This window comes from Colius striatus, chromosome 2 (genome assembly GCF_028858725.1).
Source record: "Colius striatus isolate bColStr4 chromosome 2, bColStr4.1.hap1, whole genome shotgun sequence".
Classification (NCBI taxonomy): Eukaryota; Metazoa; Chordata; class Aves; order Coliiformes; family Coliidae; genus Colius; species Colius striatus.
In genome coordinates this window covers 27,429,573-27,456,060 of record NC_084760.1, presented here as the reverse complement: position 1 = coordinate 27,456,060, position 26,488 = coordinate 27,429,573, and the positions used below count along the sequence as shown (strand labels likewise).

General features: G+C 37.6%; 1 protein-coding gene across 1 annotated transcript in view; it reads right to left on the bottom strand.

The window, feature by feature from the left end:
• SNTG2 (syntrophin gamma 2) overlaps nucleotides 1-26,488 on the bottom strand; it is a 254,428-nt gene that overhangs the window by 105,942 nt on the left and 121,998 nt on the right. The window contains exons 5-6 of the mRNA XM_061990346.1: nucleotides 15,987-16,030; nucleotides 15,831-15,872 (exon numbers count right to left, since the gene is read on the bottom strand). Coding sequence (XP_061846330.1) covers nucleotides 15,831-15,872; nucleotides 15,987-16,030 — 86 coding nt within the window. The remainder of the gene's footprint in view (nucleotides 1-15,830; nucleotides 15,873-15,986; nucleotides 16,031-26,488) is intronic.

Sequence of the window (26,488 nt, the reverse complement as noted above, 5' to 3'; positions counted from 1 at the left end):
CCATCAATGGCTGTTTTGCTTGATTGTTCGATTTTTATGTTACTTTAGGTTTCCTATAACAAAATACACAGTAAAGTACAGGAAACACAGAAACACAATTTCCTTTAGATGACAACCATTTACAACATCACTTTTAAACTCTCAACAGGAATCATTTTATGAAATTAAGAAATTTAAAAGCAAATTTTGGAGAGTATTAAAAAAAAATGGGAGAGGCAAACAGCTGAAGAAAAAAATAATCAAACAGTTCCATGACATTCAAAGGAACTAGATAATCTTCATGTGATGTAAGAAAATGGCTTGAGAGCTAGGCAGAGAGGGACCTCCTAAGATTCAACAAGGGCAAGTGCAGAGTCCTGCACCTTGGGAGGAACAAACCCATCCACAAGTACTGTGTCTAGTTCTGGGCTCACCATTTCAAGAGGGACAAATAACTTGTAGAGAAAGTCGAGAGCAGGGCCACCAAGATGATCAGGAGACTTGAGCATCTTTCTTCTGAGTAAAGGCTGCAGGATCCTGGACTATTCATCCTGGAGAAAAGGAGACTGAGGGGGGATCTCATTAACACTTACAAATATTTAAAAGGTATATATCAGGAGGCTAGGGGAACACTTTTTTTTAATCCAGTGAAAGGACTAGGAGTAATAGGTAAAAACCGGAACACGAAAAGTTCCACTTAAGTGAAAACATGTGCGGGTGAGGGAGCACTGGCACAGGCTGTCCAGGGGCGTGTGGAGTCTCCTCCTCTGGAGATTTTCAAGACCCGCCTGGGCACCTTCCTGTGCAACCTGATCTAGGTGGACCTGCTTGAACAGGGGGTTAGACTAGATGATGTCTAAAGGTCCCTTCCAATCGCTACCACTCCGTGACTGTGTGATTCTGTTAAAATCTGTTACTGGTTCTTCTGGATCTAGTAGAATTACCATTCCAGTATTAGTGGAATACTTCTGTTTTTACAGAACAATGAAATTGCAATACAAAGGGCTAACTATCCAAGAGAAGGATGTAGAGTACTGCTGAAAGTACAATGAATATTCATCTTGGTGGCATTAAGATAGGTCTCCAAAAATTAAACACACGCAATCTATGTAAAAAAAAAATTTGTCTTTTCCTTAATTTAACTGGTCATACTTTCATTGTATTATTGTCATACTTCAATAGAACTTTTCTTTATAACTTCATAATCTTTTCTCTGCTGGGTGAAAGAGCATTTTCAAACTGAAAAGCTTCTCACGGGACAAATTGTAAAAGTTCAAGGAAAAATCTGAAGATAAGCACCAATCTTAGGCCAGAAAATGTGTATGCCTGTAAGGGTATCTATACATTTTAATGTAGCAACTACCTGGTCAATCTAGCAAAACAATGGGAATTTCTCTTGAACTTTGTTCTGTACTGCTGATTATTTATGACAGGAATCTTAAGGTATTAAACTCTCTATGGATATTAAAGGAAAATTTTATTTTTACTTTCTCTAAAGGTCACAAGGTTGTTGCCTCGAGGATTATTGAATTACATATTCAAATACTAACATAGCTAAATCTACAGAACATAACACTGCGGCTTTCACATTGTAAATACGTATCTTAATTTGTTTAAAGATAGCAGTACATTAAGCAGTACATTAATGATTTTAATAACTGCGTAAATCAACAAAACCTACTCATTAATATGACAGATAAAACTGCACAGGAAAATTAGTAAATCACGAGAATGTACTTTTGCTATATCATAAGCATCTATTGGTATTATTCTAGATTTTTATTAATTTATCACTACAGTTAGATGTTTGTTAGTATCTCATAAAATTAGATATATTTGTTGATCAGTTAAGCAATACGTAACTTTTTAGATAAAAATCTATTTTTTTTCAATCTGACCTTTCTCTTTCTGATATTATATGAATAAAATGTTCAAGCACTTGTAACTGAATTCGAGAAGACCATGCAGAGAACTTAAATTCTAAAAAAGATAAGACAGAATTGATGGTAGAATAAAGGATGAATCAAGATAAAATGTAAATCATCTCAAGGAAGATAAGCAATTTTCAGATTTATTCCTTGTGTCTTAATGAATCAGTCACAGCACAAGTTCATCACTCCCTGCCAGACATGCCAGGAGCACATTAAATAATATAACAATAAACATCTGAAGTTATCAAAGATTGGCGAAAATCCTTGATGATTACTGGTTAAAAGCAGTTCAAATTCTGAAAATATAAACCAATCTCCACTGAATGGATTCCCAGTTTTAATGGATATTGTTTAGTTAGTGATTCCCTTCTGTGATACTACTCATAAACAGAAAGAAAGAAATGTTTCTAAGTACTTTCCTGAGTTACTGAATAAAAATCCAATTAACATTTATGTGAAATACTACAAGTGTGTGAAACACATTAATTTACTGTAAATATATATGAATAAGAGTAATAAAAAAGGGGCATGTAGCACCTAGTTCTCCATTTTGTATACCTAGACCCTCAATTCTGTATTTTCTAGTTAATAGAAATAATAAGCCATTTATTATCATGAAATTGAATTAATTTCATTCAAATGTACTCTGAATTAATCACAGAACCATAAAATATCCCAGGCTGGGAGGGACCTCAAGTGATCATCTGGCCCGAGCTTTTGTGGGAAAAAAGAGCCTCTATGAGATCACAGACTTGTTTAGGTAGGAAAAGACCTTTAAGAGTTATGAAGTTCAACCACTAACCTGACACTGACACATCCATCACTAAACCATGTCACTTGATGGAGTCACCATCCCTGGAGATATTTAAACGACATGTAGATGAGGTGCTTAAGGACAAGGTTTAGTGGGCTTGGCAGTGTTAGGTTAGTGGTTCAACCCAATGATGTTAAAGCTCTTTTCCAAACGAAATGATTCTGTGATCCTATGATAAATGCCACAACTACAGGTCTTTAGAATATCTCCAGGAATGGTGACTCGACCACTGCCCTGGGTAGTCTGTTCCAATGCTTTCAGTGAGGAAATTTTTCCTATTATTCATTTTAAACCTGGCCTGGCACAGTTTGAGGCCGGGAATATTTCGTCTTATCCTGTCACTTTTAACATGGGAGGAGAGACCAACTCCCACTTCGCTATAACCTCCTTTCAGATAGCTGCAGAGTCATCATGTCTCCCCTCAGACTCTTCTTCTCCAGGCTAAATAACACCAATTACCTCAGCCACTCCTCATCAGACATGTTCTCCAGAGCCTTTGCCAGCTTCGTTGCCTGTCTCTGGAAACATTCCAGCACCTCAGTGTTCTTCTTGTAGTGAGAGGCCCAGAACTGAATACAGTATTTGAGATGCAGCCTCACCAGTTCTGAGTACAGGGGGACTTTCCTGGTCCTGTTGGCCCCACAATTTCCAATACAAGCCAAGATGCCATTGACATTCTTGGCCACCTGGGCACAGAAAGATTACCTAGCACCCTGTCCAAACACCTCTTGAAAAGCTCCAGTGATGAAAAACCATTATGTCACCCACATTTTGCTTAAGTTGGATGCCCTCCACAAAGTAATGGCATTTTTTCGGATGTTTGTTTTTCTGGCTTGTTTTTTTTTTTGTTTTTTGTTTTTTTTTTTTCTAATGTATAAATAAACTAAATAAATTTCTTGATAGTATTATCTTGATCTTGTTCTGCAGACTATTGTTCTCTGAAACCTATGACTGCCAGACATACATACAAATCCACTATAGAATTTTCTCTTGAGATCTTCACCAGGTAAAAGGCATTAAATTCAATACTGTTATATAATAGATAAATAAGGAGGTTTGAATGATGCTTTATAGAATTTGTACTACTCCATATTACTTGGGTATATAGAACTCCTGACTGTTTGGCAATATATCTTTTCAGTTTATTTAATTTAAATAAAAAGAAATATCTAATTATATGACTTCAGCAGCATCTGCTAAGCAGTATATGCACACACTCTGACAATGTCTGTAGATTTAGAGCTGCAAGCTATGAACAGCGATTTCAGAAAAAAGAAACATTAATTCTGGCTTGAGATTGCCTGGAAATCCAAATGCAGCATTAAGCTACTAACTCATAAAAAGAAAAATTACTGCTTTTTTATTAAACGTAGTAGAATGACAAACACAGAAATAAATTTCAAGAATGCAATACTTTTGTAAAATTACCTCGTTCTGCATTGTGACTGAATAACAATCATTCTGTCCTTTTCACAAAAGAGTCTATTTTTTTAATCCTGGGAATATTTAATGATATAGTACTTTTTAATGTAAACAGCGGTACTAACTGTAATGACATTGAATGGCAGATCTTTGGATTTTAGTAAACAAACCATCTGTATTATCATGAAGTCTTTGCCCAAATAATAGCAATAAAAATGTGGAAGGTCATCAGGATTTTAGAAGACAACTAAACACAGAGAAAGTAAAGATAACCAATAAAATCTTTGTTGTCATTGTGTTTATAGAACCCAAATTCTTGCTAATGAAAGTCCAAGAAAGAAAAAGTGTGAATACATGAAAGACTCAGTTTTACATTCAAGAATTGCAGAGAACATGCATATCATTTTAGGGTGGGGTTCTTTTTCCCTACTTGTATAGTTCTCTGCTTAGTATGATGGACAAAAAACCCCATCAACCCTAAATTTTCAAGCCTTATTTTTCAAAAAAATTAAAAATTCCTAAAAGTAGTGAAAATTAAAGAAAAACAGTAAATACAGAACAAAATCAAGAACATCATATAGTAGCACTTACGAAATATTCTCCTAGCTATATGCAAGTAGCAGCCGAGAAAGGTATCTAAGGTAGAAATGGTTGCTGTCCGTTTATGAAGCCTCACTGGACTTCTTTTAAGCCTGCCACGGAACTCACGTGAAACTTCAGTGTCTGCATGGAGCGGAAACTAGTCTAGCATCTGCTCCACTAACTCCTCATTTTTGCTTTCAATCTTGATCTTGCTTTCATTTGATATTGCTTAGTTTTGGCTTTTCAATTCAACTGTCCTTTAGTACTACTTTCACACCACTCAACTTAAAGGTGTCCTTGGTCTCTCAAGTATCTCTTTTCCAGAGTAAAGCTCTAGGTGACCTATGGCATGTAGCTGTGCAGGTGTCTGGCGACAGGGAGTGCCTCAGCCTGTCACTTGTACAAGAGGATGGCAGAGACAACACTTGTGTCCAATGTGACCAGGTGAATGATCTGCTCAGCTTGGTGTCAAAGCTTAATGAGGAAGCAGAGAGGTTAACAAGATCAGGGAATGTGAGATGGAGATAGATTGGTGGAGCTGCTCCCTGAGGCAAAAGCTACAAGTGGAGGCTCCACAAAAAGCAGAGGAAACCCTCTCCTCTTGCCACCAGGCAGAAGAAAGGGACCAAAAAGATGGGGTGAATAGAAACAGGCCCTTGCTCGGGGAGACAGGAGAATACTCTCTCATCCTCCCTCACCTTCCCAGCTCCTCTTGCAGAAGAAGTATGGGGCTTTGCAGGAGGAATTGACTGATGAAGAGGTGTTTAGTTCACTAAGTTCAGAAGCAACAAGACCAAGTCGCCTTAGACCAAGCATCAAAATTGGCTCCAAAAAGAAAACAGGATGTGTCATTGTTGTGGGTGACTCCCTCCTAAAAGGGACAGAGGGCCTGATGTGCTGTTCAGACTCACTTCATAGAGAAGTCTGCAGTCTGCCTGGGACATGGGTTAAAGACATGTTATGCAAACTTTTGAAGATGAAGCCTTCAGATTATTACCCTCTTTTGGTATTTCAGGTGAGTAGTGATGAGGTGACTACTAGAAGACAAAACAAGAGGGATTTTAGGACCTTGGGACAGCTGCTAAAGAGATCAGGAGCACAGGTTGTGTTCTTTAACCCTCCACTGGCAGGGATGAATGAGAGAATTAACAGGAACTGCCATCAGATGAATTCACTGCTCCAGACGGGTGTTATCTGCAAGGGTTTGGGTCTTTTGATAATGGGTGGATATACAAGACACCTGACTTCCTGAGAGCAAATGGAATGCACCTATCTCAGAAGGGAAAAAGGATTCTGGGGCAGGAGTTAGCAGGGCTCATTGACAGAGCTTTAAACTAGTTTCAAAGGATGAAGAGGATATAATTGGGCCTGCTATGAGTAAGCTCAAGAGAAGCATGTCAGGGCTCGTAGGATGTTGTGCTAGTGAAGACTCTGCCCTCTCAGTGGATACAAGGGATAGACATATAATCAGAAATGAAGAGGCAAGGGCTGTTGATGATTTAGAAGTCAGAGAAACACCTGAGAAGCATTTGGTAGGAAACGGCCCTCACACTCACAAAAAGGTGTTGGGATCATTAGCTCATCTGAAGTGCATCTCTACCAATGCGTGGAATATGAGCTACAAACAGAGGGAGCTTGAAGCCATGATGCAACAGGAAAACCATGCCATAGTGGCTATCATAGAAACTTGGTGGGATACCTCACACAACTGCGGTATCACAAATGATGGCTACAAAACTCTTCAGGAGGGTTAGACAGGGAAAGAGAGATGGTGGGGTAGCTGTGTATGTTAGGGACTGTGACGAATGTTCAGAATTTAAGTATAGTTACGATGGTGTTGAAAGTGTTTGGATTAGGCTAAGGGGCAAGGCCAATACAGCTGACATTGCTGTGGGATTCTGCTATAGACCTCCCAATCAGAGTAGTGAAGTAGATGAAACGTTCTATAAGCACTTGGAAGAAATCTCACAGTCACTTGCCATTGTCCTTATTGGGGACTTCAGCCTCCCAGGTATCTGCTGGAAATACAACACAGCAGAGAGGGAATAAACCAGGAAGTTCCTGGAATGTGTGGAGGATAACTTCCTCACACAGCTGGTAAGTGAACCGACCAGAGAAGGTGCCCTGTTTGACCTCTTGTTTGTGAACAGAGAAGGTCTTGTGGAGGATGTGGCAGTTGGAGGCTGTCTGGGGAACAGCAACCATGAAATTATTAAGTTCTCATTCATAGAGATGATAGGAGGTGGGGCAGCAAAACTGACACTTTGGACTTCCAAAGGGCAGATTTTTACTTGTTTAGGAGGCTACTTGATAGAATCCCATGGGACTCAGTTTTGAAGAGTACAGGAGTCCAGAAAGGCTGGACACGTCAGAAGGAAATCTTAAAGGTTCAGGAACAGGCCATCCCTGAGTGCTGTAAGATGATGAGGAGGCAAAGAAGACTAACCTGGTTGAATAGGGAGATTTGGCTTAAAATCAGGGGAGAAAAGAGAGTTTATGGCCTCTAGAAGAAGGGGCAGACCACTCAAAATGAGTAAAGGAATGTTGTTAGGTTATGTAGGGAGATAATTACATCAAAAGCCCAGCTAGAAGTCAATCTGGCTTCAGAAGTAAAGACAATAAGAAAAGTTTCTATAAATACATTAACAATAAAAGACAGACCACGGAGAGCCTCCTTTCCCTATTAGATTCAGAAGGAAATTTGGTATTAAAAGACAAGGATAAGGCAGAGGACCTTAATGCCTTCTTTGCCTCAGTCTTCAGTAATAGCAGTATTCCCACTGGGGAAAGTCAGCCTCTCAAATCAAAACAGACAGTGGTGAGGAGTAAAACGTTCCTCTACAACTCAGGAGGAGATGGTCAGTCACTTGCTGCTCCACACTGATGTGTACAAATCTATGGGGCCAGATGGAGTACAGCCTAGAGTGCTGAGGGAACTGGCAGGGGTGTTTGCCAAGCCACTGTCCATCACTTACCAGCAGTCCTGGCTGACTGGGGAGGTCCCATCTGATTGGAAGCCAGCTAATACAACAGCAGGATGATCTGGGAAATTAGAGGAATGTCAGTTTGACTTCAGCGCCCAGGAAGCTGATGAAGATCATCCGAAGTTCTATTATGCAGCACATTCAGGACAACCAGGTGATCAGGCCCAGCCAGGATGGGTTTATGAAGGGCAGGTCCTGTTTAAAAAACCTAATCTTCTTCTATGAGAGGGTGAACTGCTTGTTGGATTAAGGCTGTGGCTGTTGTCTACCTTGACTTTAGTAAGGCATTTGATGCTGTTTCCCACAGCATTCTCTTATGGAAATTGTCTGTTCTTGGCTTGGATGGGCATATACTTTCCTGGGTGAAAAACTGGTTAGATGGTCAGGTCCAACGAATCATGGTCAATGGAGTTAAATCCAGTTGGCAGCCGGTCACGACTGGTGTCGCCCAGAGCTCAGTACTAGGGTCACTCCTGATTAGTATCTTCATTAATAATCTGGGTGAGGGGATAGAGTGCACCCTTAGTAAGTTTGCAGATGACACCAAGCTGGGTGGAAGTGTTGATCTGCTTGAGGGTAGGGAAGCTTTCCAGAGAGATCTAGGAAGGCTGGATGGCTGGTCCAAGGCCAATGTCATGAGTTTCAAGAAGGTCAAGTGCCAGGTCCTGCACTTGGGCCACAACAACACCCAGCAGTGCTACAGGCTTGGGGAGGAGTGGCTGGAAAGCTGCCAGGCAGAGAGGGACCTGGCAGTGTTGACTGACAGCGGCTGAACACAGGCCAGTGGAGTACCCAGGTGGCCAAGAAGGCCAACAGCATCCTGGGCTGTATCAGGAACAGTGTTGTCAGCAGGAGCAGGGAGGTGATCATTCCCCTGTACTTGGCTTTGGTGAGGCCACATCTTGAATACTGTGTCCAGTTTTGGGCTCCTCTCTACAAGAAGGACATTGAGGTGCTGGAGAGGATCCAGAGACAGGCTACCAAGCTAGGAAAAGGTTTGCAGCATGTCTCCTATGAAGAACAGCTGAGGGATCTGGGGCTGTTTAGCCTGGAGAAAAGAAGGCTCAGGTGAGACCTTATTGATCTCTACAACTACCTGAAAAGAACTTGTAGAGAGACGGTGGTCAGTCTGTTTTTCCTAGTAACAAACAATAGAACAAGAGGAAACGGCCTCAATTTGTGCCAGGGGAGGTTCAGGCTGGATATGAGGAGGAATTTCTTTACTGAAAGGATTGTCAGGCATTGGAACAGGCTGCCCAGTGAAGTGCTGGTGTCATCATCCCTGGAGGTGTTTAAGGGACAGGTGGATGCTGCACTTAGGGAAATAGTCTAGTAGTTGATAAGGCTGGGACAAAGGCTGGACTCGATCTTAAAGGTTTCTTCCAGCTGAAATGATTCTATGATTCTATAGCTCTTCACTGTTTATAAGCTATCTCACATCTTTGATCGTGCTGCTCAATGCCTTGTGATCTTTGAAGTGAGGAAATCAGTATTACTGTCAGTACTGAAGATACATAGCAACTTTGGATGCATACTTCTTTTTTTGCAGTTCAATTTTCTGCACTTTTCCTAAACTACATCAATTGATTAACTTCCTTGAATTCTTGAAGTCTGAAATTTTATTTCACAGCTGCAATGGTCTGTTTGGAATGCATCGTTTTGTATGTGAAGTCATTTTGTACGTGTTCCCTCCCACATCTATCACTTATCTTTCCTATATTCAGATTTCACCTTCTACTGTGTTGCTACCAAATCACTGAATCCTACTGTTGGTCTTTGCAGCTCTCCCTTATCCTTACCAGCCCGAATCGGCATGCTATCACTTTATTTCCTTTCACAGTTTATTCTATCTTGAAAACTGAAGTTCCAACCAAATAGACTCTATGGGGGTATCCATTCATTGTGAATTTCAACCAAATTACCCTTTCCCTCTGCTTCTCCCTCTCTCCTGATGAGGACTGACTGTAAGAAGTTGCTCGAAACTCTCCCCAGCTTTGAGCCAGACCCACTTCTGGGGCTGAGACAATTAGACACCTCCATGATCACTTTTTAACAAGAAGCCAGAAGAGGAGGGTTCTTCCTGTTCCTTCTTGCTCTGTCCTTCCTTCTTTTCCAGCTGGCAGTAATGCAAGGAGTTGGAAGAGAGAGAGAAGTGACCATGTGGACCCCAAGGTCAGTGAGGGAAGAGAGGAGAAGGTGTGAAAATTAGGTGTGCCTAATTTTCCTGGCTGGAGCAGAGATGCCCATGCATCCTGTGGAGAGGACTGGTGAAGCAGAGATTCGTTGGTACTTTGTTAAAGATCCTGCATGAGGGGCAGTGACTATGTCCAGAGGAGGCCATGTCCCATGTGAGAGACCCTGTATCGGTAGAAGACGCAGCTGTTGGGAACAACCCACACAAGAGAAGTTCATTAAAGACTGTGTCCTGGGGGAGGGACCCTGTATTGGAGCAGGGGAAGAATGCCAGGAGTCGTCCTCCTCTGAGAAGAGAGAGAAGGGGTAGAGCCCATCTGTGAGAGACTGACCACATCCCCCTTTTCTTGCCCCCCTGAGCCGTTGAGGGGGGGGAGGTAGAGATATTGGGAGCAGTGAGCTGGGCCTGGGAACAAAGGAGGGATGGGGGAGGGAGATCTTAAAGTGCTGGTTTTAATTTTCTCATCATCCTGCCCTCTTTTTCATTTTCTTTCTGTTCTGTTCTTTTTCTCGTAGATAGTATGATAAACTTTCCTAATTGGCAGCAAGCCCTCCCTGCCTTTGTCTTAATCCACAACATTCTTGGTTATCTGGAGCCTCTGCCATCCTAAGCAGGGTGGGAGTGGATAGAGGGCAGTGAGCAAGAGACTGTTGTGGTGCTTCATTGTTGGCTGGGCAAAACCAAAACAATTTAGTAAGTGAGGCAAAAACAAAGGTGAAAACAAAACAAGTGATGCAAAGGGAACCACTTGTCACCTCCTACAATTAGTCTGATGCCCAGTCAGTCTCTGAGTAATCGATGCTTCCCTTCCTCCGATTTTTACATCTGAGTGTGATGTTATATGGCATGGAAAATCTCTTTAGTCAGTTCAGGTCAGCTCTCCTGGCTGTGTCCCCTTCCAGCGTCTTGCCCACTCCCAGTCTACTCATTTGGAGGGGGAAGAGCAGAATAAAGAGAACACCTTGATGGTGTGCTAGCACTGATCAGCAATAATGTAAACACTAGTGTGTTAATAATATTTAATCACAAACCAATATACAGCACCATACTGGCCGTTATGATGAAATCCACTCCATCCCAGTCAGATCCAGTACATAATCCCTCAGATCATACAGTATAATTAATAATCTTGAGTCGTGAATTTACAAAAGTAGTCTTCAGCACCCAGAATGCAAGCAGCAGGAAGATGTGTGTTCTAACTATATTGGAGGACATTTCAGAAGTCCCATCTTGATGCAGATGACTGTAAATGTAAGTTTATAGTGCCAGAAGAAAGTAAAGCAAGCTGAAACAATTACTGAATAACCTTTGACAGGCTCCTATTGATTAAACACTTTGTATGACATTAACAATGTTAAGTGTAAAATGAAACCCAGTGTGAACTGAGACTACCCAAGCCACATTGCTGAGCATCTCTCAAATGGAACTGCTGGAATGCCTCTCACCTAACTTGACTGACACACTTAGAAAAAGTGCACTCTTTACAGAGGCCGAAGCAGCAGGTATGATTTCCTAAAAGTAAGATAATTCCTCTACATCCTTAACCTCCTGCTTTCTGGACAAGTACACTTAATCCCTAAGCTACTATATTAATAGCTTTATACATTGCAGCAGTATCTTCTTCAATGGTGTTTCTAGGTGCCCAAATCTACTCCACTGTACATAAAACTCAGAGTTGATGGTTTGTGTGTTCTCTTAACTCTATATGGAACTTGAGGGTGGGATTTCCTGTTTTGCATACCTTAAAAATCTTAAATTTGAAAGAAGCCCTTTTTGTCAAGCAAACTTTGTCACAGTTCTGGATCTGTGCTATACCACAAGTTTGGACACATCCACTTTCATAAAATACAAATTTGCAGGGATCCATGGACCCTCAAAAGAATTACTTTCTCTTAAAAAAAGACATTCTTTAAAAAAATAATTAAATGTATTTCTCAGATTTGTTCCTAAATTCAATATAAATTTCACTTTTTGTGTCATGTGTGTGTGCATGTGCACACACTTTGGGCTTCTGTAGTCCAATAAAAAAGAGATGAGAAATAATAACCTCTTGACAGGTAGCAGACAAGCACATCATCATCATTGACATGTTGCAGGTAGTGACAAACAACTCTCCTAAAAACTGAAAGCTTAGAGACATTAAATGAACCTTTCTTTTTGAAGCATTTCTTTTCAGTTGCAATAACACCATATTCAGATAAGTAGATTTTTATTTTGGATAACTAATATCAACGATTGTTTCATAAAATTGCAATGAAAATTCTGATAAAAAATATAAATAGAACGTCTTCCATTCACTCAGGAGCTTTAGCAGTAGCCTACTTCATCTCAAATCTCATGGAATCAACCTTTTCCTCTGACACCTGACCCATTTACCTAACCCTGCTCTGATTACAGTAGCAGATTGAGGTAGTAGAAAAGTCTCTTCAAACCTATCTCTTGGGCTACCGAGACCTCTGTTCCTTCCAGAGATTCCTTCAGCCTTATGCCCAGAGTTGTTCCAGGAAGTTTTGTTTAATGCTTCTACTGTATTCCCATGAAGAGGGGAAAGAGCAGCATTATGTACTTCTCTGTCATTCCTCATGACATAGCTGTGTTACATTGACAGTACTGGAGCACTTCTTGGTATAAAATCCTAATCCTTAAGGGATATAACTTTCAATAACTTTCAGGAAGTTGAGAGTTTTGTATGTGCAATAATAATATAAGCAGCAAGAGAGAAGTTCACTAATACATAATAGATCTGACTTTGTGCTTTACTGAGATTGTTTGTAATTATTCTAGAGTGTCAACCTGATGGTGTTAATCAACGCTTAGAAAGAGACCACAAGATCATATAGCTGCACTTTATCTTGACCTAGAGAGATCACCTCTAAGTAACAAAAGAAATTTTAGTTCCTTTACCCATGTAATTTCTGCTTTTCTGATAAGGCTGTCAAAGCCCATGTAATTTCTGGTTGCTATAGATGCTATTCTGAGATATGGTTGTCAGTTTATCGACTGCCAATGAACAGGCAACACAGGGTAACAATTTTTATGTATACTGCCTTGTGGGACAGACCAGAAAAGCGCTGTACATGGAGTGAACATGAACAGGCTTTATCTGCATGTGGTCAATCTGATAAATGAAATAAGCCAGTTAAAAACTAAACACTATCCAAGAAATTATTTGATTTCAGGTTAGATCAAACATTGTGGTAAATTTTATTTCAAAACCACATGAAATAACTGGAAGAATAAAAGAGGAAAGAAAAACAAAGGGTCACATTACTAGGCAAGTGTGCACTACATATCAAATGATATCCAAGAAAATTTGAATAATTAAAAGGCTAGCTAAGAATCTTTCTAAAAAGTCTTGAAGCTGCAAAACCTTAGGTCATCCATTACCAAATCACCATTTCTCAGTGCAGCAGAGGCAGTAGCCTATCAGGGCTATATGGTGTAGAATTGTTGGAAGTGGTATGTGGAAGGATGAGGCTGAGATATCCATGGTTCAGGTGAGAGCAAGTAGCACAGAGAAAAGATGCCATAAAATGTGTTATTGCTAGGTTACACCGACATTTGGATACATCTGCTCAAGAGCTGGCGATTTCAATGCCTTCCAAAATTGTAAGATGCCCAGCCATCTCCCACGTTCTGTGCTTTTCAATGCATTAGTCTGAGTGTTGCTGCAGAAATTACTCTCTAACTGGTGTAGAGTGTGAAGTGGAGGAGTAAGTGCAGGAAATTCTGCCAGAACATTAATTTAAGATACTAGTCTTGGGCCTACTGGAGAATATGTGATGGTAAAAATACCTGGAAATTCAGACAGCAACTTCTGGCTTACTTCCTGTCTAAACTTTGATAGGATAGATAGAGTAACTATTGGCATGTGCTTTTTTATTTGAGGTTAATCTGAAAGCATCTAAGCTCTAAAAATGCTACAGACACAGCATTCTTTAGAGGAAAAAAGTAGTTCCCTATTTTTTTTAATTTCCCCAAGAGGAGTCTTTGGCATCTTAACTCTATAAAGCAATGGTAAAAGCCACTTAAATAATTTTCCTTTTAAGCAAATAAAAAACTCATTGGAAGACCTTGGTCTATTTCTTGAACATTACCCTGAAAACAAAATGCACCACTGAGACTTAGCACATTGTGCTAGAACTAATCATCACAATTCCATTCGTTAGTTTAAAGAGTCCTCCAAACTCAACATCACCAGATTCAAAAGCTATGCAGAAACTGTGACTGCATTCTATGGTATGCTGTACAGTTCTGGGGAAGGGGCCTTTTCAGTGTGTCACAGCAGTCCACACACATCCACAATACAGAGATGTAAAACTCTTCCCAACTTGAAGCTGAGATCTTTGTATGTTTCCTGTATTCTTCTCTTTCTCGCATGTGACTGCAGTCCTACTAGGTACAAGATTTTTTTATAATGGTTATTTACTATCTATAGTCTATTAACCTCTGAGAGTTTCAGCTAAGAATTAGGATGTGTCTGATATATGCAACTCTGGCTTGAAGACAGGAAGTGCATCTTAGTCCCATGGATATCATGAAGTAGAGCCAATGTTTGAGCACATTTCTTGCTTTCTAATAAAAAAATAAGAGGAAACTTCAAAACATGTGACACTACTGCTTTCTTGGTTCCTCCCATTCTTGTCCCAGCATTTAGAAATGTTTTAAGTATAGCACTGGATGCTATTGTTGTTACTATGTATACTTCTGTAATACCTGAGAATCCTTAATATGAAACAGAGGCATTGTTCAGTGCACCTCAGTCCATAACAATAATGTACATTGCATATAAATATAAATATGGAAAATCTGAAATTGTTACATCATTTCACCAAATAAAATAACCATGTTCCTTCATACATTTCCCATCAAGAATTCCCATGTTCTCAAACAAGCAAACATTTAGAAACAGGTAAGAAAACCTAGTTAGATTTTCTGGTTTTCAACACATGCAGGGTTAAGACTTACAAAAGATGAGTGTTCTTCAATTGCACTGAAAGCAATAGGAATCAAAGTTTTTAAATACCTTAGCAGCATTATGACACTCACCTGACGTATTCTAATTCTTAAATGCTGTTTATACAGTAGGTTAAATCAAGGTTCTAAAGATACTAAACTACTTCAAATCCTTTTCCTGCAACTCTTAAGAAAGTCAGAAATTCATTACCATTTAAACGTCCTACAACAGCAGATCAACCCTTTAGGAACATTCACAATCTCAATGGATCACTGTACCAAAGTCACAATCCATAATCAATATATATGTTATATATACATTTGTATATTAAAAAAAGCTATTAAAATTATTTACAACCCCTGAAAGACTAATTGTGTCTAAGAATGCATTTGGCTACATAGAGTAGCATAATAAACAAAAACGTAATATAAGTTTTTCATATTTTCACCATTCATTCTTAAAAAGTAAAGGCATTTTCTTTTTAGTTTCCATTCTATTGAATTTCCATGGCAAGCAGCCCAGTGTACAATTTATAGGAAAAAACCCCAAAAGATAGGTGTTCACTGACAGAACTGATATAGCTCCTATTGTGGGATAAGCAGTTGCACCCCGCTGAGCACAACAGATGTAATCTACCAGGAGTTTGCAATTTTGCCTTATTTTGTTTTTTGAAACATTTATTTTATCTAAGGGATGAAAAAAACTATAAAAACAATGATGAAGACTCAACTTTGAGACAGTAAGAAGTCCATACATCTTACATAAAGAAGAGTCACAGTAAGAGTGCAGAAACTATGACAAATGCTAACAGCCAAAATTAACCTTTTATTAATCACAAGCGTTACTTTAGCATTGTGTCTTTATAGTAAAAAGGAGTAAACTCATATGAAGCACAGTTAGAGATACAACAGTATAAAACCAGAATATTTTGTACAGTACTAAAAAAAATTGAAGTGTAATGACTTACCACTTCTTCATGTGTAGCACTTTCTACATTTATACCATTAACCTAAAACCAGATGCAATAAGGTGAAAATGATAAGCAATATGTAAGTTAATTACTGAAATAAACATAAAGCAAGTGTGAAACAAATGTCTGCGGAAAAAGTGAATGTTTACTGACCTGTATTATTGCATCTCCTATAAACAACATTCCTGTTTGGTCAGCTGTGGGATAAGAGAAGGAGCACATTTTAATTGCAAATAGCACTGAAAAATAATGCTATATTCTCTTGCAGCAATTGGTTTAGCATGCTATCTATAGCCTTAATTTGAAACTGATTTGGTTGTGAAAATACCAATGGCATAGCAACCAGTATTCATCTCATAAAGGCAATAGATTCCTAGCAATTTTAAACAAATTAAGAGAGTTACTTTCCATGCACAAAGAACTTACTTAATATGGAAAATAAATGTCATTTCTCACTAATGAAGGATTTCATTAAATTATGTGGAAAGTGTGATTCACACTTTTCATCATTCCTCCACAAAAGGGAAACAGGAATTTCTGAAACTACTTAGCAATTCCTCTTCCCCTGAACAAATTTACAGGGACCGCTATAATTAAAGAGGTTGTGTCTAGAATTTAATACAACTCCTTAACTAGTAGTCTGAGTTAGCTTTGTTCCTAAGAATAGCAAAATACACTACTCCTATCTGTAATTTGCATGCCCCTGCCTTACAGATTCACTGGGAATAATGTAATTAAACTTCAAATAATTCTGCACAGATACAAGCAATGACATTTTGGAGATGTATTCTCTAACTTTTAATTTTTTTTACTGTTTAGTGTAATTTGAGGATGTTTATCTCTTGGAATAAATCACTTAATTGAAAGTAAAGCTCTTACCCTGCAAAGACTGGTAAGATTAAATAAGGTATGGTAGTCTCATATGTGATCTTAAAGGGTCTGAGCCTTTGAAGAATGCAATAAATGTTAAGAAAGACAGCATTTTGAGAGATGGAAATACAGGTAAAACAAAGGAAAAAACTATATAGAGATTATCACTATTTTTGCAATACAGCTTTTGCTCCTATAAATGTACCTCTAGGACAAAACAGCTTTTTTATATTAAATTTATGTATATATTTTCCATCATTTTTGGCAGATAAAAGATAAAAGTTCCCTAGACAGATTTTAATCAGCACTTACGAAAGATTTCACTTTTTATATTTTAAATACCGCATTACAAGTTGTATTTAAGTTCTGTACCTCACTTCTTACTCTGCTTTGTATTTAAAAATATGCACACAATTTGTAACATCCAGTATATAAGAGAGACATCTACGTACAGAAATGCAACTGAATTAAAGCAGTTCAAAACACCATGAGGCAATCTGAAGCAGCCATACTGGGTATGTATACTGCTGGAGATGCTGAATATTAGATTGGGCACCTCAATACCCAACTCCTGTTCAAGATGTTAGTAATACATACATCAATAGTGAAAAATGCGTATGTTAAGGCCATTGGACTGATTTAGGAGAGTGGGAACACACTTGAATCACAGATAGAAGGAAGAAGGTGTGTTTGAAATTCCAGTTACAGTGAAGTATGAAAGGAAAGCCAAGGGGTACATCCCTTGCCCACTGTGTGTGATTGACTCAGAATTGAGTGGAGAAATTTTGATTATATCCGTATTAGCAAGTGATGAGGCAGAACAGAGATCAGAAATCAAAGCAGTTGATGCTGAGGCTCCTTACACTCACACCACATGGGTTTCAGGGATTTTAATTTAGGTAAGACTGGTTTCTCTTTTAGGTGACATGAAGCTGCCCAAGGAAAGCTAGCGCACAAACCTTTCTGCTTTGTGGGCCTCATCCTGAGACCCACCAGTGCCGCACAGTGCCGCATTCCTGCTGCTAGTAATAGCTGCAACAGGCCACAATCTGCAGAAACAAGCCTTGCTTAGAAGTAATGCAATGGTACCTGCAACCTGACACAATTCAGAGCTTGGACACAAATTGAACAAGGTGTAACACAGGGACAGTGAGTTCTCAATCTGTTTCAGAGGACACCTCTAATAAGGCAATCCTAGGACATTATTCTGTCTACATGGGGGTCACAGTAGAACTCACACTTCAACTGTCTGCATCAAGGCAGATGTGTTTATACTTCAACAAGTATCAGTCAGTTGATCTACAGACCAGAGATATGACGAAGATGGCACACATGGACAGCAGACAATGCTGTTTTCCTGGGGCCCTGTCTCGTTGGCTCTTCTGGGAGGCCAATACAGCTCTTGCCATTAGGAAGTTCAGTTGAATATAGCAATATTGAAAAAGAAACACAATAAAAGAAAGAGGGGTGAGGATGTGAGAGATTAATTTGGAAAAAATTTCTTTAATGTGAAAAGAGAACAATGTAGGGCTGGTAGGAAAAGAAAGCACACTTAAACAGAAAACATTTGGGCAAAAGACAGTATCCTGATAGAAGAGCACACCATGAAGATTTGCAGGCAGGTAGGTATCACCATCCTCCTGGATGTTTAGCCATCCATGACCCACTGGATAACAGCACAACAGAAAAGTTTTGTAATCTTATCTAAATCTTTCAATAAGACTGCCTAGTTTTAATTAAAGTTATGCTAAAATATGTAGAGTGATATCCGTGCAAAAAAAGAAAGGTAAAATTCCAGCCACAGGTAAAATTCTTGACATAGGGATAGTTAACAGCTCAAGGTTTGAAGATGAAAATCACTGACATGAAAAGGTATTAAATCTCAAGGAAGAAAACAAGGTAGATGGAGGATTGGAACTCAACAGCATTGAAGGCAAATCCCTTCAAAAAGTGAGCAATGCAGGCTAAATCTTTCCCACATGACTGCTGATTGCCAGATCAGGAAAGACTCATTGGTCATTCCAAAGAGGTGATGAGTACTGCAACATCTTCAGCTGCCACAGCTGTGTGTGTTAGCCAATAAATTTTATAGTTTAAGAACATAAAGCAATTATATTCTGCTTGCAGAGTCACTACACACAATCAAAGCTGTCCAGATAAGCAAATGACAGAAGGAGAATTATGTGATCAATACCAAAATGCTCTTTGAACTGAAAAAAAGCACAGAAAATGGGGACAATCAGAGCATTTTCTCCAAAAGAAAGAAAACATTGAAAACTAACTCAGCACCTCTATGGCTGCTGTCATCAAGGACAGTGATGGCACTCTGGCAAACCATGCTTGGAAGTCTGTGATGAAACACTTTGGGTTTAGCCAGTTGGCTATAATCTAAAATCAATGATGATTTCTAACAGAAATATTATCCAAAATTAAAAGTTGTAGAAGATATACCACTATGATGCACTAGTTACAATGTAGTTGACAAGTGACTGGAAGAAATCCTTAGAAAAAGACAAAAAGACAGTCTTGTTTCTCTAAGATTTTTTTTAAATCAGAAGACATCTACTGATGTTTTCTACATCACAAAAATGTTTACCTTAAGTAAAACATTCCAGGCTAAGTGGGACTTTCTCACCCATCATCATATTCAAATGTGTCTACGAAAGGCAGCTCTGCAATTTTAAGTCACTATAGATAATATGAACTAAAAGTACTAAAATCAAAACACTTAAGAAAGAGCTTTAGGATACCAAGAAGGATATTTTTTTTTTTTTTTTTCAGAGAAACAGTAAATATAACTTCTTTACAATGCAGTATGCATCTTGAAGTTTTACTTGAAATAATATTTTAGTAGCAATAATTGAACATGGCTAAAAAAAAAGACTGAAAAGAAAGTAAGTACAAACTGGTGCTAAGCAGAAATATATCAGGCTGCAAAAGAAAATGAAGTGTGTGCTAGAAGAATTAGTGCTACATCACCTTTACTCTACATTGTAATTAACTGTAAGAGGGCTTCATATTGATTAAATGCTCTACATTGATTAAATTCACAAGTACTGAAGTAGGAGGAAAGCATAAAGGAAATCCAAAGAGGGTCATTGAAGAACGATACGAAAATAACCATTTTAAAAAAAATAACTTATTTTTGAGAATGTTAAACCTGAGTTTCCCAAATGACCCATCATTCCAGTCATTAAAAAAAGTAATTCTGACAGAGCTATGAACTATGAAAAATTGTTTTGCACTCAGTGCGAAGTGAAAAGAACCAATAATTCTTTCTAGCTTTGCCTTGTTTTATTTTTTCCTATCCACTAGGGCTGAAAAAGGACTCTATCAAATTCTCCAAAATTTGCAAGACTGTGAAGAACAGGCTCTCAGGAAATTCTGACTTACCACATAGTAATTGATGCACAACGCTATACAGATTTGAGTCTATAAATAATCTGATGTCCTTATCCTTTTCAAGACTGATCAAAATGCATATTTTCATTCAATTTTTTTGAATTCCTGAATTATACAAGAAACATACCAGGTCCTCTGATACTAAACTTTGAAACTAGACATACTCATTACGGGACTTAGCTAAATTTAATTTATTTGTTTAAATAATAATTGAACAAAACCTTTCAAAATTTCTATTTTTGACCATGAGATTTCACTAGTTTAGCTTTGTTCCTCTTTGTATCTGTCCAGTTCATCATGCAAAGAGAAGCTGTAAGTCACTCAATAATACAACGCATTTCATCGGCCACATAATTATTCTAATGTGCCAGGTTCCCCATGCTGAATTGAGTGGCAGTTCATGTTCTCAAAAGTACTGTATCCACCCATCAAGAAGTCACTTCTAGATCTAAACATACACACGTCTGAAGCATTGAAACTCATCACATTGTAAGAATCCACTCAATGTGAGAGACACAAAGGATGAGAGGTGAGAAAAGTACTGAACACAGAATTAAGCAAAGACTGGAAGTAGTGGGAAGCGCAGGTTTGGAGAAGTAACATTGGGCCTTCCATGAATTAAGGAGAAAGATATTTATCATTGCTACAGAAACTGCTATTGATCCTCCTCAATATGCTGATCACAAATGCCCTAATGGCAGAATGAAGTTCCCGTTGACACACAGAAGATTAGTGAATAACAGCACTACCCTAGGAACAGGTTATGGGACTGTTGAAAAGCTGAGGCCTTCCTGCAGAACAGCAATTAAGCTGACATTTCATACAGCTGCATAGAATGCAGCATTGTATCTGCAAAGATAACACAAAACTTGCCTGGTCTGGGAAGTCAGGGCTGTTTTCTTTTCACCTTGGACTACATGAACTTCACCTTGGACTACGTGAACTGTAACATAGTGTGCACAGCAGGAAAGATTCTACCTTTCACCCAAGCATCTGAGCAAGAACTGATCACTCTGGACATAGCTTTTCTTACAGTTTAGCATGTGCAACACGTGTATGCAACTGATACTAAGAATTGCATAGGACAATGACCATATTAGCAACTTTAAATTTCACCTGATTTTGTTCCATAAAAGAAGCAATAACAAATCCAGGCCTTTTCTGTTCTGTATCCACTGCACCAGGTAGGGTGCTGTAGACAACATAAGGATGTGTCTTTCCTGTAATACTAGAATGACTTTCAAAGTCATGGGCAGGGATCTTAGCTGGAAAGCTGATGTGTGCAAGAGGTGGGGATAGAGACCAAATGGGTACATTGGTCAAAAGACAATTACTTTTGCCTCTACTCTTTGAAGTGTCATTATGGGAAAATTTTGAAAACCACAACTTATAGAAAGAAATTTGCAGTCCTGGGTCCAAAAGTGAAAATTATTTTGTTCCATATGAAAAATATGCAGTTATTAAGATGGGAAAATCAGAGGGAATATACAAGAAAAAATGTATTCTTTAAATAAATGAACACAATAAAATGTGATTTCTCACTACTTTGTGGTGAGAATAAAGCTGAGAGAAAAATTATATGGACTTTGTATTTTAATCAGTTATTGCCTATATTTCTGCTTCCCTTCTCTTCACCATGGGCATATAATTCAAAATAGTTTTATAACTCTTATTTATTTATTTACTATCCCAACATTATTGCAGTACTAAGCAGCTACACAGATAGATGCTAAATGTAGAGAGGCAACTGGAGGTCAAACATATGAATCTGTAAAATCAAGAGACATTACCTGGCATGATATTATCAAGAGAAAGAAGAACTGTAACTAAATATTGTAATTTCTGACCTCACACTACTATAAAATCAATCTGAGTATTAAATCTTTCACCATGTCATGACATGTAGTTGAATTAGATTAAAAAAAATTAGACAGGATTAGGCTGGAATAATACTTGGATTAGAAACCTGTTAAAAAATTGCTGCGGCACAAGTGATGTCTTCTGAGTCAGAAAGTTTTGCCGAAGATGTGAATTAATTGTTAAACTAATGTCTTACCATGAGAGTAAGCAAAAATATACTTCCAGAAGACACTACGTTGTTTGAGATGCAAGTGGAATAAGTTACGAGGAATTTGAGACGATTTAGCACGTCTTACAGTGATAGAAATGTTTCTCTCAGTAGTTTAGCCAAACTCTCTGCTAGCTTGTAACATTAATTTCTGGCTTTATTTCACAAAAAATATCACTATTGTGTTTTTTCTAATTTCTTTAGGAATTACTGTTAAATAAATTGACATTCTTTACTGGAAAGGAAACAGCTTCTGCTTTGAGAAAGGCACTTAACTCATAACAGCTTTAGACTAAATGATCTTAAAGGTCCTTTCCAACCAAAATGATTCTGTGATTCAATTCTAACTGCACATCTTCCTGGAAAAGATGAATTTGCCAAGTATACTGTACACTCCTTTGTATTTTGGGTATGCATGAGTACTACTGTTATTATCCAAAGGACATGAAAAAGCACCTAAAGATCCTGATGGAAAACTTAATGGCCATGAGTTATCAATGTGCTCTCATAAACAGCATGAGAAGTGTTGTCAGCAGGTGGAGGGAAGTGATACTTTCCCTCTCCTCAGCAGTTATGAGACACACCTGCAGTTTTCTTCTCTTATACTTTATCTGCATCTGGTTATCTTTGTGCTTTCCCATCTATCTCTATTAATTTTCACTGTAAAGGTCTCTTATGAGCAGTTCTCTCACCTCATTCACTCCTCTGTTCTCAGATGATCAGCATGTACACAATTATTTCTGGAATTATGACTGCCTTATAAGATTTTTTTTTTTAATGGCTTAAACTGGAGATTTTACAGTTAATAATAAAGCACTTGGAAAACACAAGATATGAATTGCTAAAACTTTTTCCCTTTTTTTCAAATGAAACATTTTAATTCAAAAGAAATCAGAAAATATTGACCAGGAAAAAAGCTACAGAGTTGAGTCAGTTTTAAGGATAGGTATTTGATCCTGGCTTTCCTCCTTAACCTTCTTTTAGGAGACTCCAGCATAAAATAGATTTTGAGAACATATTGCTTTCTAGAATCTTCTACCAATAAAACCATTTTCCTATCAATGGCACTAAATCCAGCTTTAAAGGAAACCTACTCTCGCACCAAATTTCTAATATTTTTCACTGCAAGCTATTAATGGGATAAACTTAAGCTTTATTACAAACAATTATTGTTTTATATTTCATATATGTCAAACAGTAAAATGAGGAAGACCTATAAGGACAATTAGTAATCCCAAAAGCATAACAACAGGCATCATGATACCTTGGAAAAGAAATCCTTTTATTCCCTGACATGACTTTTAGAAGGCAGATGATGTTATTATTGTTTTCTAAGGCCAATTTCAAAATACCATTTAGTTATTATTGCCTAATATAGACAAGCTATGTCACAGCCAAAATTTGCCATGTGTTTACTGACCTTGTAGGGATAATGGCTGTATGTTTACCAAAACTCAGAAAATTAGAATCTGGAAAAGTTCTGGTGTGACACTATTAATTTACTGTGCTTTAAAAGACAACATAGTGAGAAATTTTAATGTTCAGGTTTTTTTTCCATTCATCTAACTCACAGCAGTAACTAAAGCAAAATTTTTTTCTGATTGCAACCAGGTTTGTGACACAAGCTGCATTTCCAGATTTTCACATAAGCTATAAAAAGTGCCAGCATCTATTGCAACTAAATAGTCTTTAAGCCTGCCTTAGAAAACAAGAAGAGAAAAATTCAGATGTTCTGAGTTTCGTGAAGAAGTCCAGGCATTTGTATGTCTTCATGAAAATACTTAAACCAAAAGAAATGATGACGGGATTTGTAGGTGTTTCCAAACAAGTAACATTGCAGGGTGAACTCGGTGTAGAAAATCTAGACACACCACCTTAGTGCTTTCATTAGTAAAGAGGCCTAACGTATCTCAGATTAGCTTGTAGATGTGGCATCAGGGAGAGCACAGAGGAATGGTTATCAGTATAAATTCTTACTAGAGGAAAGTACTTCCAGTTTTACACGCATTTAGTAAAACATCTCTTCATCATTTGATTTTACCTTCATAGAAAAATATCACTGCTTAAAGTAGGGAAATGAAATTGGAACATTAACAGTGTAAGTACTTTAAAATTTTGCCTTTTTAAGAAAAGTTGTTACAACTACGACATGATGGTAAGAAGAGCAAGAGTGTTTTTTTTTTTTAACGTATCTTTGAAATATTTGAAAGTGCTACATTACTAACATAATTTCTTACTTGAAATAGATGCATAACCACAGCTAGTAAGTCCCTTGATTTTGAAAATTAAAGTAAAAACACTTGTGCACTTTACATTGAAAGAATTCAGAAATAACTAGCAATAATTAAGAAGTGGTAGTAGTTATCAGTTATATTTTGTTTAAAAAAACCCTTCTATTAGCTAAGTATAGCTAAGACTCTATTAAGAGTCAGTGAAAAACTATATTTGCAAAAATGTGGTATTTCTAGGAATATAGTTAGTAGTGTTAGAAGCTCTACATACTCTATGTGTATAATCAATCTAAACTTGATAATACTTTCAGAATTATTTGAATATTTTTTCAGTAAAAATGGTCATGTGCATTTTAAAGTTAATTAATCACTAGGTGAATAAATTGTCAAAGGAATATAGTACAATATAAAGGAAGATGAATCTGATCACTAGTTTGCAATATTCTTAGGTTATCTCTAATGGACATATTAATATCACACATGAAAGGCTTTCTAAGATGAATAACATAACATAAACTTAGACAAGTTATGAATAGGTCACATAGTATAAGGAAATAAAATTACAATCTAGCATGTTCAAACTTCTCTTCCAAAATATCTAAGTGTCCATTACATTCTACTACAATATGCTAAAATGTTTCAAATGCTGTAGAGATGAGAACTGGAAAACAAACTTGGAGACTAAGGGAGAACACAATAGCAGAAATACATGCTTTAAACGAGTTGTAAGAAAAAAAGAGATGTAGCTCCTGAAATAACCTAAAAAGTCTCTACTTCAGAAACCAGTAAGGGAAAGATAAGAGCAGTGAAAAGACCAAAAATGGAACTTTTCTGACTGCCAAAGAGTGTTATTAAATTTCTCATATAATTCCATGTGACTGTCTCCAAGCAGAAGGGTGATTACATTTGCTCTTTCCATCAAATATTCCACAGAATCACTGTGTGATTCTTGACTGCTTCAGCCTCCAAATAATCTGAATGAGTTTTACTCTTATTGTAACTCATATCTTTCAAGGTAATGGGCAACTTTGTTACAGTTAAAAGATGTTTTCTGTCTATCTGCTTGCTTCTCCAATTTCTGTATGAAAGCCCTGTGTTAAAAGAAAGCTCAAATTCCAAAACACCATCCATCTCAGAGGGACTTCAGGCAGTTCACTCCTGAACATATTATCTGACTGAAAACATACCACGTAGTTTTTTAATTTCTCTGCAGGGAATAATTATCATTAGTTTTTTTCTTTAAACCTGGACTGTAGTGGTAACAAATTCAAAATAAAAACTTTAAGTGCTATTTCATTAGATTTCTGCCGTTCATAAGGGAACTACATTGTCAATCAGAAGTAGATGAAAGGAAAAAAGAACAGAAACTGCACGTGTCAGTGAAAGGCTGCAGTTTATTCACTCAAATGCTACCTGGAAGAAATGACAAATAAAACAATATAATATATTTTTCACACCTTTCTACATTTAGAGTACCAGAATGACAACTATAACATTGTAAGTCCATTGAAAATACGAAAAATGTTCTTTAGATTTTTTCCTACCTTTTTTGTTTCATAAACTGCAAAATGCATTCTCCAAAGAGAATATTCACCACAAAACACTGAAATATAATTTCCAGAAATATCTTCTATTGTTACATAGGTGTGAGGCAGAACTAATTATCTTTTATTGAAAGTTGATCTTCCTTACGTGCATGAAGAATTTTATCATTAATATACTCTTTGAATATAATTTCTTTATATACTTAACAGAAAAGCATTTTTCAGAATCAGGAACCAAATGCTCATGCACACACATATATGTATACATATATATGGCCTCATATTGGGAAAGTATATAAGTAACTGCTTAAATCTATAGCTGGACAGCTAATTCACTGTTCTTGATTTATAGCTAAACCAAAGGAAATTTAAGTCTTCTACTCAAAACAGTTCTTTAGATTTAGGTCAGTAATACTACTCTCTTGCTTCAGCATTTAACCATCAAAATAAATCCCAGTAGCACAAACTGTTGAAGAATCTCAACCCAAGAATTCATCTACCTATATGCTTCTGACTAAATAGATAATTGACTGCTATTTG